This window comes from Zerene cesonia, chromosome 9 (assembly GCF_012273895.1).
Source record: "Zerene cesonia ecotype Mississippi chromosome 9, Zerene_cesonia_1.1, whole genome shotgun sequence".
Taxonomy (NCBI): Eukaryota; Metazoa; Arthropoda; class Insecta; order Lepidoptera; family Pieridae; genus Zerene; species Zerene cesonia.
This window is the reverse complement of record NC_052110.1, coordinates 5939037-5954797: the sequence shown is the minus strand read 5'-3', so window position 1 is coordinate 5954797 and position 15761 is coordinate 5939037. Positions and strand designations below refer to the sequence as shown.

The following is a 15761-nucleotide window of genomic DNA, read 5'->3' as shown; positions in this document are numbered from 1 at the left end:
TATTAATATATGTATATATTTTTAAGTTTCTTGTACAATTTTTGTTAAAGAGTAATAAATAAATAAATAAATAAATAAGGCTTAAAGATGAAAACTTACATGGGTGAAAACATCATACTTGAGTTTTTATGCATATTGTATTTTGTTACGGTTTTTATAATATATTTACGTCACAGGTGTCTTCAGAAGAAGATGTAAAAAAGGCGTTGAACGTAGTAATGTCCAAGTTTGGACGACTGGACAATTTAATTAATTGCGCAGGATATTCGCAGTGCCATCAAGTTTATAATTTCTATAAAGATAGACCATCAGACTTAGAGCATTTTGCTAAATGTGTAAATGTAAGTTGTGTACCACTATATAGTATAAAACAAAGTTGCTTTCTCTGTCTGTCCCTATGTCTGTATATATGCTTAAATCTTTAAACTGCTCAATGGATTTTGATGGGGTTTTTTTTAATAGATAGAGTGATTCAAGAGGAAGGTTTATGTATCATAACATGTATTAATATGCTTACATTTAATGTGTGCAAAGCCATGGGCAAAAGCTAGTAACAGCTATATTAATAAACTTTAAGTTATACTTGGGAACCTAGTGCTGCATCATTAAAGATGAAATTAAAGCACATTTTTGGGTTAATACTGTTACAAGCCTGTTTCGTTTAATATGTTGAATTGTAGAGTTAAAAAAATAGATATGATTTTGCAAGGTTTACATAGTTACAAATTATTTTTACAGGTAAATGCAATAGGCACATTCAATACAATTCGTCTATCAGTTGCTCTGATGGGCAAAAACAAGCCCTCGGAGAGTGGCCAAAGAGGTGTTATCGTAAATACAGCATCTGCAATCGCAATGGAGGGTGATATCGGGCAAGCGGCGTATGCTGCGTCCACAGCTGCTATAATCGGAATGACTCTGCCAATAGCCAGGGACCTGGCATCGCAGGGGATAAGAAATGTCACTATTGCACCTGGTGAGTATGTATAGAAGTGGTTGCACACCTTGGCTCCGTCAGGGTAGTTATTTATCGTAATTGAAATGATATAAACTACAACCTTTTAAGGTAAAGTAACTGGATGACCGAGCTTTGCTCGGTTTAACTTTGTGAAGTTAGATTGTTTATAAGCGTTTTTTCCAAGATCGTTTAGGCATTTTTAAGTGAACACGTGCATTAAGAAGACACAAAACAATATAAAAAATTATATAGTATTAGTATTATTATTCGCCAATAGATGTCAGGAAGAAAAAATAGTATTAGTATTATTATTCGCCAATAGATGGCAGGAAGAAAAAATAGTATTAGTATTATTATTCGCCAATAGATGTCAGGAAGAGTCGTTAAGTTTAAGTCGATAAAACACGAATATGACATTTTCTAAAAAAAATTTCTAGCTAGATCGATTTATCGCCCCCGAAACCTCCTATATACTAAATTTCATGAAAATCGTTGGAGCCGATTCCGAGAATATATATATATATATATATATATACAAGAATTGCTCGTTTAAAGGTATAAGATAAACTCAACGGCACACCATGTGCAGTTTGATTAAAATCGGTTAAGTAGTTTAGGACTCCATCACGGACCAACGACGTGACATAACGAAACATATTTACTTTATTTGCCCTTACGAGGATGTATATAATTTTATCTATAAGGGGTCATCCATAAATTACGTCACACGTTAAAGAGGGGCAGGGGGGGGGGTTAGTGTATCACCGAAATGTGACATAGTGTGACAGGGGGGGTCAAAACCTTCAAATCAAATCTTCTTAAAATGTGACAGGCTGTGTCGAGTTGGGAGAGGGGTCAAAAAAAGCCAAATTTCGTTTTCAAGGAAATCTTGGACTATGGAACGAGTCTGTGGCGTTGTCGGGGGTTATCTCTTGATAGTTATAACTGCAGTTTATAGTGTTCTAATTAAAATACATTTCAGGAATATTTGATACGCCGTTAGTATCATATCTGCCAGAGAAGATGATAGAGTTCATCAAAAGAATGACACCTTTTCCATCAAGGTTGGGTAAGCCGGAGGAATTCGCCCATCTTGTAACAAGCATTATTGAAAACCCAATGTTAAATGGTGAAGTTATAAGATTAGACGGTGCGCAGAGATGGTTCCCGCTTTAGTTAATATGTGCAATGAATTAGTGTAGATAATAAGACTGTTATTAAATATTAATCATAGAAATTTGTTTTTTTTTTTTATTAGGTGAATACTTGCTGTGCTGGTTGTACAGATTCCAACTAAAAACCTACAATAATAAAATACTACTCCCTAAAATGAAGATAAAGATTAACTAAAATGATAATCTTTGGTTATTTTAAAATCATTTTAGCTACGTAATACAGTGTAGTATTATATTATCTGTGGCAACAGTGAAATGGAAGATATGGCAATAAAGACTAATACGTGCGCACATACAAAATACGCACTAAAACCATCTAAAACATTTCCTGGTATTAAAAAAAAAGAACAAAATATGACAAGTAATTTTTTTAACAGGTATAGAAATGAGAAATTAGAAATTATATTGGTAATAATTATATTGGAAATAATTTTAAAGACTTATACGTAACTAGTGTCAGTTTATTCATTAATTGAAGTCCCGTGTCCCCTAGTGGGGTATGGGGTAGATGATGTACATCTGTTTCACTGATCGATTTTCTTTACCGACAAGTAGGTGATCAGCCTTCTGTGTCCTGCCAGACCGAGACATTTTTTTTTGTGCGTCTCCACCGGGAATTGAACCCAGGACCCCTCGGTTCTACGCTCACGCGTTAACCACTGTACCAAGGAGGCGGTCAGTTTAGTTTATTCATTACATGCCTAAAAAAATAAATTAAACAACTTTTTACAATACTGACGTATTTCAAAATACCTATAGGGTTCCTATGAGGTTTTATTGTAGCTATATTAAGGGAGACTGCGTTTTCGCGTGCCAGAGAAAAAGGGCCGTCAAAAAGATTCCAGCTGCATTATTATGTAAAATAAAGCGATCGGCGAAATCAACGCAAAGCAACGGCATTTTTATATGCGATCGAACGCATGTTGTTTTAAATTTTAGTATCACGCAGCTGTTGTTTTACGCTCGCTCGCTACATAACAGAATGATTTGTTTGATTGCCCCTCGATCGTTTATAAAAATCGTACGAAATACGCAATTTTGTGGAAATATTGCCGTTTCTATACAATTTGAATGCGTATTTACTTCAACGATTGTTCGACAGAGGCAGCACTGTGTTTAAACGAAATGCTTTGCGATCTGTATAAAAGTGTATAATCTGTTTGCGATCGCTTTTGTTGTTGTTAGATAAAACGAATTTAAAGATTTTTTGCGATTTAAAGCAAAAATTGTATAATTATAATGATGGTTTTTCTATTGCAAGTTACTTAATAACCCTGGCGTTGTCCATGTAGTTGACTACAGACTAAATTGCAGTTTTCCGAGTCGCATTTCATATTGAAGTCGCGTATTCTTCACCAAATAACTCTAGATTTTTATCCTCGTAATAACCCCGGCTTCGTTCTGGGTCGTTAATTTCGACTTTGCGATCAATGGTATTCCATTACGTAGCGAAAATGCACATGCGAAAATGCATACTATTTTATGTATTTTCGCAAACAGGATATTTTTAATAATCCCTGCTCTTTTGGATGTCTAGTAAGTGTGGACATTAGCTGCAGCCGAAAATTGATTAAAGAGTTAATTTAATCATAATGCATATCATTATACGAATGGAAGTATTATTTGAACTAATAGCTGATATAGGTGCTATGGTAATAGCAAAGGAGAGTGCAATTGTAATAAGTGTGCTTTCCAACTAATACAAAGATAATTTTTTTTATTCATACTTTTACGTTGTTGTTGTTGAATGTTTTAAAACGTTAATGTCATGGATAATAGTATCCCAACCTCTTTGTCGTTGGCACATATTTTTACTTTTGTTAGCAACGAAGTTGGTATCATCATCAGCCCATACATTATGTTCCGACTGCTGAGATACAAGCCTCCTATGAGGGTTCAGTCCATTATGCACCACGCTGGACAAGTGCGGGTTGGCAGATGTCACATGTCGTCGAACTTTCGATTTTTGGACATGCCGGTTTCCTCACGATGTTTTCCTTCACCGTAAATGTGCAGGAAATAAATTGAAAAATCAATTTATTTCCTGCACACTCGCCCGATCTCGAACCCCGACTTATCGATGTTTGAGTCCGAGGTTCTCAACACTGAGCCATCACATCGCCTCTTGTTGGTTGAACCGTTGTTCCAAATTTTTGTAGTTTGGAACATACATTTACATTTATTTATGCTATGTTATGTCTCAGATAACATAGTACTTTTTATTTTCATGATTTCTTTACGTTTACTTACCTACTTTGCAGAAATAAATCACGCTTGAAACTATTAACATACGTCTATTTCTAGAAATGTCTGCCCCGTTGGTAGTGCGGTCATGTTTAAATACAGGTCGAAACATCCCAAGTTCGTGTCCAAACTTTAGTAGCAAGATACGATGTTGTGGGAATTTACATATTTCACTAAATAAAAAAGTTATATCTGACTAAAGTCTTTTTAGACGCTTGGTCAGGTTTCGCATTGGTTTACCCGTGACTAGTAGGTGAATGTGAGTATCAGAATTAAAGCCTGAACAAAAATAAATATGTAAATGAAATGTAGAACATAAAACAAGAAGAAACATAAAATGGTGATAAATGACCGTATTAGAATATGGAAACTGAACTGAACTTAAATAAAAACAACAATAACAATAAGTACTTTAATCCCCGTACTTATTTACGATTGTCATAAAACAAAATGAATACCTAAGGGTGTATCACATTGATTTTAAAGACACCCAAGTCAGGCGTTTATAAAATAAATATTGTACGACGTCCTGCTGTGGCCGTATTCAGCCTCTGTCACTTTGACAGATAAAGCTATAAATACATTGATATATACACTTACACAGACTATATAATATTATACTAGTCTATGTTTGAGAAAGCCAATAGGTATAAATACGATTTAAAATTACATGGTTTAGTATCATTGTAGTATATTAAACTTTCTTATTTTATTATTTTAAAGGAGCTTTTGTAAGATTGAATAATATGTTTTGTTATATAAATTCGTCTGATTGTGAATAAATATATTCTATATTAGTATTATAGCAGATATTATTTAATTATTCTGATTAAGTATTCATTTGTAATGTATATTACTGTAAATGTATATTATTATAATTTATAGAGGCATATAGGTAAGTACGATATTTTAATAATTGATACACATATTTAATAACTAATCAAGTTAATATAGAGTATAGACATAGCTAGCTAGTATATTTCTGTTACTACCTTGAAATCATAAAATAGTTTAAATGTTTTTCAAATTATGAAATTGGAGATTAGCGCTATAACGTGCAATTTTTTTTTTAATTAAGTGACACTATTTCCAACAATGGCATCTTATTTGTACAGTAGAATATCAACATTCATTATTAATTATAGTTTCTAGTCGTACTATTAATCTGCTTTATTTTAGGTATAGCTAAAATAAAGGCTACACAAGTATTTACAAACCAACTGTTTATTCAACGTAAAAGGAATTTTTATCTACATTTGAATCAACCTAAAACTTTAGAATGTCATACAACCTCATGGAGTGTGGATAATTTTTAAAGGCAAACAGATTTACACCGAGTTACCCGGGAATACAGATGAAAATGCAAAAGCGTATTCTCTTTTAATGACTCCTTGGTCATCAATCACAAAGACCTCGTGATACAGTTCTAGATTTTGTATAAATATAATAGTGTAAAAGATTGTATCAAATGCAAGGCTCGACTTGGAAGTCATTTAAAAGTATGACGCAGACATTTGATTAAAAATATTTCGCATCAAAGATTAAAGGTTCTGGTCGAATATTGTACTTAAAAACTGTGTACGCGTTTTCACTAGTTAGATCTAGTTTTAACTAGTGACACGATGTTAAAAAGTTGAATTAATAGTTTTTAATTTGGTCTATAATGGTTTATGTTTGATTGGGAACGTCGTTAATTCACATCGGTTCTCTATTTGCTAACCTATTTTTGTAATAAAATGTATATACAATCATGAAAACGGTTTATGATAATGATTATTATTATAAAAAATAATTGAAATAAAAACGACATTACTAAAGAATAGTACAAAATACAGTTTTGTTTAGAAAATATATTTCGAGTTGTAACAAAGGCATTTAGTTCCAACTTGTTCTAACTAGGACCAATGCGTTGTAACGAAAAATGGGTTTTAACCTTATCAGATATATCACACTTTTTTTTTTATAGTGGGGAAATCTTGCATAGATACCCACGGCCCCCGGGGATGGAGCCGTGGGTTATGTCGGATTCTTACCGACCAAAACCCCACTGTGTTCCGTCTAGCCACTTGAGTGAAGGGGCCATGGGAGCTGGTTAAAATACGTTCGCGACCAGATATATCACACTGTGATTTCATTAGCAAGTATTGTTATAATATTCTGAAAGTAATTGTGTAGTTAACTTAGGTGCTATCGAAGCATTTAGTTATTGGTACAAATTCCTATAAATTTAAGAAAGCCTCTGAAAGATTTTGTTATAAAACGAAAATATACACAAATATCCATAAATAATAAAAGCTCTATAGATTTAAACTCATTCGTACGTAGATGTTTATCTCTGAAGATGACAAAAGTGAAATATGGCGGAGCGCATTCCGTGCACGAATCATATCGTAATTGCCTGTTGTAGGGTGACTTATGATAAAAATAACTGTTTAGAGATTCTTCCTAAAGATCTGGATCAGGTTTTAGCGCAAGAGCGTTTTGTTTTTTATTGCTATATACATTAATGTCGCTTTTTGTTTGCACGGTGGGTAGGTACTATAAGGTACACTTTAAATGTTACTTCAGACACGGATAGGACTACATTTCTATATTTTAGGATTCGTTTTTGGAGGTTAAGTACTCGAAATAATATATTTTTTTTAGGTTTTCACAATTTAAATGATAACATTTTTAACCGACTTCAAAAAGAGAAAGTTCCTAATTTGACTGCATTTTTTGGGTACATACTTATATAAATTAATAATTTATACTACCATATGGATTTAAAATTACAAGCATTTGAATACACAAACTATACGCATCTACCTTCAAAAGTTTTAAGTCTATTTTGAAGAGATTTTGCTCTGATCTATCATTTTTATTTAACTGTAATTTTAGCGTTTATATAGTAGACTCACTTGCTGCGACGGTGTACCCGCGTAATTGAGTTTTCCGTTTAATTCTAAAAAGTAGCCTAAATGACACCTTACAACATCTGCTATCTGCCCATGAAAGCCCGTCAAAATCGGTCCCGCCGATTCAGAGTGTAGCTGGAACAAAGAGATAGACAACAAAATTTTGAAAAAAAAAGTTTTACGTACCATGTATGTTTCAGTAAAAAGCGATTTGCTACAATAATATCACTAACAGACACATAAATTCTATTTATTTGTATAGATGATACAATGTAACAGTTTAAAAATAAAACCACACACAGCGACAGTGGAGCAACTAATTTAACAATTTCCAACTTAATTGTTGTTGTGCCAATTACGAACAAGATTCAAAAGAATGGCCGCTTGTTACGAACATTTTGACATAATATCACGTTTTTGTTTCAAATTGCTTACTCATTTTACAAAATGCCACGTTAATTCAAATATTTCTAAGTACGAATTTTTGACCGCCATTTTGTTTTATAGGCGGGAAAGTTGATTCGTACTAGGAATCCTGCATTCGATTTTCACTAAAGATACAAGGGACTTTTAGAAATTGAAGACTTTTTAACGGATTTTAAACGCGATTAATTCATTATATTATTTAAGCCGAAGTTTCATAATTTGTCGTTTAAAATCCGTTAAAAAGTCTTCAATCTCTAAATGGATAATATCTACTCGCGTAAAATCAAACACTAGAAAATCGAAAAATAATACAATTAAAATTTTAAACTATTTCAATCAATGAAGTCCTATATTATGTTCAGAAAACAATGTAATTTTAACATTTTATTTTATATTAATAGTTACTAATACTGAAAGACTACTACATCTTAGCACGGACACGTGGGTGAACTGACGGTTCACCCTGACTAAATACTTAGGTAAGCTATTGTACACGTTTAATAAACTACAAATAAATTAAGAGCAGTAAATGGCAGTTTAAAGGTTACTTGAGTATTAATTGGCACTAAACATAAATTGAATTGATCTATTAAAAGTTTAATTTAAATACAATTCATACACGGCGTTCAATCATAATATTTGTTTTAATATGATATTATCTCATTAATAACTAGCTGTTCGCTCCGGCTTCGTCCATGTTACATATATAGCTTGTGTCACTCAGTGAATTTGCAGCAGTGAAATAATTTTTTAAATTGGTTTCGCAGTTTTTGCGTGAAAAAGTTGTAAACATACAAAAATTTCCTTTTTATAATATTAGTGCAGATAATATAATAAATACAATATATAAATATAAAGAAATATATAGTTTCTGTTTCTTTCGATTGCCGATTTGATTAATATTTAAGACAGGTAAATATAATGAAGGTAGATCCATAGTTGTCTTCAGGCTCTAACTGTCATTAGGCTCTAACTCTAAATAAGCGCGCTATTTCGAATACTGTGAAAGAATTGGTGCATCCTGCTAGCCCCATTCATATGCCGCCTGAGGCCGGGGCCAGTAATCTGCTAATAATATTGAATTTTTATCTGAGTACTATCATGAGCATCGGGGCTCTCTTGGTTAGGACTACAATGTATGTTAATAATATAAAGCTGAAGAGTTTGTTTGTATGAATGCGCTAGTATCAAAAATTACTGAACCAATTTCAAAAATGAAAAATGGTCATAAACACATTACACATAACACTCTTTTGAATAAAAAAATAAGAATCATCGAGATCGTTTCACGCAATCGAAAGTTCTGAGGAAATAAGTAAAAAAAAAAAAAAAAATACGTTTGTTTTTCTTTTATATATATTCGTCTTTCGCTGTGTCCACCATATTGTAAAAAAACTTTTTAATCGCCTCATATGTTCCGGGCCTTATTTATATTACTATAGTATTATATTAATCGTATCGAATCGCGATATACACCGATTGAATAATTTAGAGAAACAATGCAAGCAATCTGACGGGTGTCTGTATAAATAACTGCTTACTGGGTCACTCTGTGGCGCCCTATAACTTTGAATCTGCGGGTCTAGTGTGTACTGTGGTTTCATTGTTAGAGTTATTGTACTGTGCGCAATATAAACTGTAGTTAGTCATAAAAAAGAAACATTAACAGTAAATATGAGTGACGAATTTTGTTAACTATTGCGTTATGTACTCGTCACACAGTGTTGGATTGACGTAGAAATAAGTTAGGGCCACGCTTTCGAATAACTGCCTCTTTCATACAGTAACGCGTGGGAGCAGAAACGAGGAGCCCTAGCTTCGATTCCCGGTGGGGAATCAAAAAAGTCTCGGTCTGGTAAGGTAGAGAAGGTTGATCACCTACTTGTCTATGAAGAATATAGATCAGTGTGTATCATCTGCCCCATACTCCACTAGGGGACACAAGACTTTGAATATTAAAAAAAATATCTTTCGTTGTCAACATCCTTGGAAATGACAATTGTACTCGTATTAATATTTAGAATTTTTTAATCGACGTCCCAAAAGCGAAAGAGGTTCTCTGTTCGACTGTACTATAGTACCAAATAACGCAATCTATTGGAATTAATAAATTTTGGAGTGATTTAAATACGCACCATTATATATCTTCCCAGAGAATCAGGTATTCTACCGCTGTAAAATTTACCCATAATCTTCTGTCTAGTCGTCTTACTATCCAGCCGACAGAGGCATATTTTTTAAAATAAATCCTGCCCCGCACTGTGCCTTATCAAATTTGTGATGAAAATAATGATCCAGGGCTACCGTATGAATATAATCAGAATCTTAGTATGTAGTAATTTTTAAATCTCCACGTTCTATTCTTAAAATTATATTAAAAATTATCGTTAAAGCTGTAAAAAAAGTGACGCTGCGTACATGCATATATTGAAATCAGTGACAGGGCATGTTCATTAAATCTGATTGTTATGTGGACAAACTGCCCGTATGGTAAGAGTTAGCACCGACTTGTCGTAGAACTGGTTGTTTTGAAACAGTCATTGGGAACAATGGTTGTATGACTAATAACTAATGACAATGGTCTATTTTATAAATTGACTTCTATTTTGGCTCACTTTTTATGGGTTATTGCTAATCTGTGCGCTGAAATTGACCCTATAATGGAAAGTAATAACACAAATAATATCGAAGAAATATTACATGAGTTTTGAGATAACAATTTTGTATAATTCCTTCTTATAAAGGTTTCACACAAACTTTATACTTGAAATATTTTACTTTTGATGCTATACAAAACTTGTAGTGGTAATAAAAATCTTTAGAAGCAAATGAACTTATATCTAGTCAATAAATACATAGAAAAGAAAAGAAAACATATTTGCTGCTATTTTTCAAAAATAGAATATTCAATGTGCTCCCATTGATTTCCAATTAAATGCATTTTTATGAGCGGCCAGTATAAAACGAAAACATTCAGACTATAGAGGTCCTATTTCTCTTAGAGTTTAAACGTTCCATATTCAATATATTCTATAAAGAATCAGATTGATTGGCAATTCAAGTGGTCGAGCTTGGACAGCTTCTACATAGCCGGAGTCTGCTAAATTCGACAAGTCATTATATCTCACAGTCGATATTCAAAACTGGTCATTATTCACGTCTCAGCTTTGTTTATGTTCCCTCGACTGGATTAGGGTGGCAATAAAGTTATGGATTTGATTGATTTGCTTTTTATTAACGTTTATTTTTAGTTTTCTCATTATATAGACGTAATTTGTGTAATTTTATATAGCAGTCAGTTTATATCGAAATGAATATTATTAAAAATGTCATTGTACATATAATATAGTAGTATTTAATAAAGATTGGGATATTTAATTAAATAGTTGACGTCGAAGGAGTGCGAATTCAAGTAGTCTATTAAAAAATTACTTTTAGAAATGAGTGGATCTCACTTATTGATATTATAAAAGTCAGCGATCATATTCTTTTCAGAAAACACTTTTAACAGTTTGTGGACTAGTAATTCCTGAGTTGCTAGTAAGAATAAAGCTTCCATTAAACATTGTAACAATTGCTATATTGTCGGAAAAAACTTTTGATCGCCTTGTTAGTCGTTAGTCTAATGTAAAGTGGATAGCGTTACAACTGGTTTTGATTCTCAACGGAGGTCGGGAAAAAACATTAGCTCGCTATGGTAGCGCATAGAATACTGTCACCTGTATAACTGTAAGGCAAAAAATGAATATGTGAAACGAATACATTATATAAGTGTGAATATCCGGATTTTTTAGTATTGCCATTGGAGTTTATATTTTTTCATCATAAAAATCCTCTGAAATTAGCATAGTTAGATAACTTTATCTATACTATTTTATAATAAATATCTATAATAACAGAAATCTGAAGAGTGCATTAGAACGCGCTAATCTCAAGAACTGGTAGTCCGATTTCAAATGTTGTATCCTTGTACCAAATTTCATTAAAATCTATTGAAAGATAGACAGTCAGATAGAGTTACTTTCTATTCTATCACAATTCAATTATTAATATAATTGTTTTGTTTTTCATGTCTTAAACGTCAATAATACCGAGATTTATAAAATACACATTGCCAACTTTAATGATAAGGATTTTTGGACGGTATAAAGGAAAGGACTACGTGCCTTCGGCTTCCCCACTCACCGAACGAATCACAGTATCATGCTACTATTTCACGGCGATCTTTTTGTGGGGGTGTGGTACCTTTACCGGTGCGAGCTGGCCCAAATCCGTGCCGAAGCGTGCTCGACTCCCACACTCAAACTTTATTTATTATTTATTTATTCTTTACTGCAAATTTACAAAAATATAAAACAGAGATGAAATTAAAAACAGCAAATTCTCTTTTTTTTTATTTATTGTATGCTTCTGTTTTCTGTTATGATCTGTTGTGTGTGTGTATGTCTGTGTCAAAATAAATGTTTTTCTTTCTTTCAAATTAAAACTAGTACACAAAAGGCGGTCTTATGGTTAAAAGCCATTTCGACCAGGCAATCTTTGGGTAAAGGACAAAATATATAACAACGGAAGTATTTTATAGTGGAATGGGAAATTCCTCTTCTATGATATTGAATGGTGTCTGTAGGTTTAACATACGTTTGTTTAGGATCTGTGTTAATTATGAATAAACAATAGGTGACTCGTTACAAGAACTGTTTGATTGTTTTACGTTATGTGCCTTTTTGACAATGTTGTCGTGTTTTAATGAGCGCCCATTTTATTAACTGTTTCATATATCGATGATTGCATTATTCAGGTCATTGAACTTTTGGTTTGGAATTACTACTAGCAATCACAGATGCGTTTTTAAAATGCATAAATTTTATTTAGCAAAAATTGAACTTTTTCATTATTATAAGTAATAATTACATGTTGTTTTTGAACGTTGAAAACATGAAAATATACACTGTGATTCCGTTTTTTCATTACCAAATGAAATGTATTGTACAATGTGTCAAATGGAAATAAGAAAAATTCACGAAATATTAAACATCGGAAGATTCCCATATCGTATTCTTTCTAATTTAACTTTCAATATTAATGGATAACATACTTTAAAGTTATTGTTGATACATATGAGGAACGATTGTCGCTTACCATCTGGTGATGCCATTTTTGTTTGACTTCCTCTACTGTAATCAACTGTAATAAAAATATAAAAGCGATATGAAGGATACATATTATGTTATATTATTGGCCAGTATTTATGATAATGTTTAATATTACGATGTCAGGAATTGAATACTTGATATTAAGAGATCGGAAAGAAGCAGAACGTTCTATTGTCTATATTTATATAAACAATAGGGATGCGCTTGATTACTTTAAATTGAAAAAGTTTAAAAATAATGTGTTGTCTAATCTTTATGTTAGGAAAAGGGAAGTCCGGTTTCTCCTAAGGGTTTCCTCTAGTATAGGGCTGATATACTGTATGTCCACTGTTAGACAAATGGTACAGTGTATCTTATGTTAATAGTATTATCAATTGAACCCAGAGTGCGATGTAAAAGATTTCAACGCGTTACAAGAATGTCCATAAATATACATTTTTTATAAGTAACAACGAGAAATTTATGAAATCGTTACTTTAATCTCATTTTAAGATATGTTGTAAAAGTTTTAATAAAAACTGTAACATTTTCCCGCGATAATGATCCCATAACGTTATCATTTAACGAGGACAGTGTTAACTATAAAACTTGTCAAATAGTTAAGAAAACACGTTGATACAAGAGTATTTCCATTAAAACATGCATTGAACATTCAAACGAATGCGCTGTAATTATATAAAATGTAATCTTATTGAATTTCGATATTATCTCTCTTACACTGGCCGTTTGGTACACAAAACAAATTCTGACTAATATGGAAATGTAATTTAATAAAGTAATCTAATTTTAAGATAAACAGTCGATTTTCTTCTCTTTCTTATATTTTGAATAAAGAATACTGTTTTTTAATTTACATTTTGAAAAAAGAAGTTACGATGAGAGACAAACAAATAAAATAAAATGTCTCATTGACTCTTATATAGTGTTTACGTAAGGAAATTATTGAATCATAGCGATCCTAATCAGGATGATAAGATACCTTATGAAATGTTTGTGTTTGAAGTGGGTTAAAATCGGTTTTAAAAGAGTCTTTTACATAAAAACATACAGGTAAAACTAATAAGTGAAGTGTTAGTAAAAATAAAACACAGAAAATACAAGAATAAAAAATTTATTGAAATCTATAACTCTTCTCAAAATCTACGGGAAATTATTGCAAGTATCCAAAAGATATTCCACAAAATTACGAAGTAGCGAATGCATGTTTGTCGCACCATAACGGGCAATGGAAATGAGTAATATTTATCTACACATAAGATTATCGGCTGGGGAATGTTTTAATTGGGTTAATAATTGAGTCCAGACTCCAGAGACCAGGCTGCAGAGGGGACCGCGTGACGTCACGTACTTTGACTTGAATGCGAGGCCTTTTGATTGTACGACATGTTGCATCCGATAGTTATAGCACAGATAATATATTCTTGTCTATGGTTTTGAAATACTTTTGTGTTAATGTGATATATGTAATGTATAGATTTCTACACATAAGATTATCGGCTGGGGAATGTTTTAATTGGGTTAATAATTGAGTCCAGACTCCAGAGACCAGGCTGCAGAGGGGACCGCGTGACGTCACGTACTTTGACTTGAATGCGAGGCCTTTTGATTGTGCGACATGTTGCATCCGATAGTTATGGCACAGATAATATATTCTTGTCTATGGTTTTGAAATGCTTTTGTGTTAATGTGATATATGTAATGTATAGATTTCTTATGGAATAAGAAGAGAAAATATTTGGAGTTTTACAAGTATTTATTGTAACCAAAATTAACATGAACGACTTTTGAATAAAAAGCAATGTTATAATGTAAAATGGCTTAAAAAAGTACATTTTTTAAAGCCAGATGTGGTGAATGGTTTTCTAAGTGTACTAATACTCATATACTAAATTTATCTTGCGATATCGTATCGCATTCATATCGTGGTGGAGTTAATGACACTTCACTCTTAAATTGAATGCGAATAAATGTATAACTTGATGCAACTTTTCATACATTGCTGTGTATAGAAGAAACACAACTAAGAACAAATTTCGCAACACGTGCATATGCAGCAATGTATCGTGCTGTGATCTTATGTGTTTTTGTACACAAATTCTTAATTGGATTCCTATAACTTGGTGTACGGCCAAGGGTCTACCGGATGTGCTTTCGGCAAGACACCTTAAAATTTTATTGCAATTCAGCCACTTTTAAATAACACGGGTAATCGATGAAATAAATTGATCGCATTCTAATTAAGTATAAATTTCGTTTACGGCCAGTTTTTGTGATTAACGTAATTTAAGATAATGAAATTTGGTAAGTAGTGTATATGTAAATACAGATAAGAGGTGGAATTATATTGAATCCAATGATTACGGGTGGTAATTAGTACTATATAGTATTGTGTTACCTGTGGTATTACCGAGTACTGCCATATTTTGTGAGCTAAAGAACTGTCATCGCACTGAGGTTGTCTCTTTTTACCAACGATTAATTATCTGCTTCATATGCATTTGCCTTTATGTGCTATTCTGTGATGTTATAACTATGGACACTATTATCAAATTAATGAAAATGTAAGAGTTTTAATTCTATATTGTACTTACCTATAACTAGCTGCGCCCCGCGGTATCACCCGCGTAATTCCGTATCCCGTAGGAATATCGGGATAAAAAATTTTCCATGTGTTATTCCAGTTGTTCACCTATCTACGTACCAAATTTCAATGCAATCGGTTCAGTAGTTTTTGCGTGAAAGAGCAACATACACACACACCATTACAAACTTTCGTTTATAATAGTAGTAGGATTTATTTAGATACCTTAAACGATCTTAAAAATGAGAACGAGTCGACCAAAATTAGCTAACGTCATAAGCAATAAAAATAATATCTTTCCTAAAACACCATTGTATAGCAATTTGC

At 32.5% G+C, this 15761-nt stretch overlaps 1 protein-coding gene across 1 annotated transcript in view; it reads left to right on the top strand.

Moving 5' to 3' along the window:
* Window positions 1-2191, top strand: part of LOC119828938 (3-hydroxyacyl-CoA dehydrogenase type-2-like) — a 4305-nt gene extending 2114 nt beyond the window's left edge. Inside the window, exons 3-5 of the mRNA XM_038351265.1 lie at window positions 177-341; window positions 739-976; window positions 1941-2191. Of these exons, the coding sequence (XP_038207193.1) occupies window positions 177-341; window positions 739-976; window positions 1941-2134 (597 nt within the window). The 3' untranslated portion in view covers window positions 2135-2191. The remainder of the gene's footprint in view (window positions 1-176; window positions 342-738; window positions 977-1940) is intronic.
* The last annotated feature ends 13570 nt before the right edge of the window (window positions 2192-15761 follow it).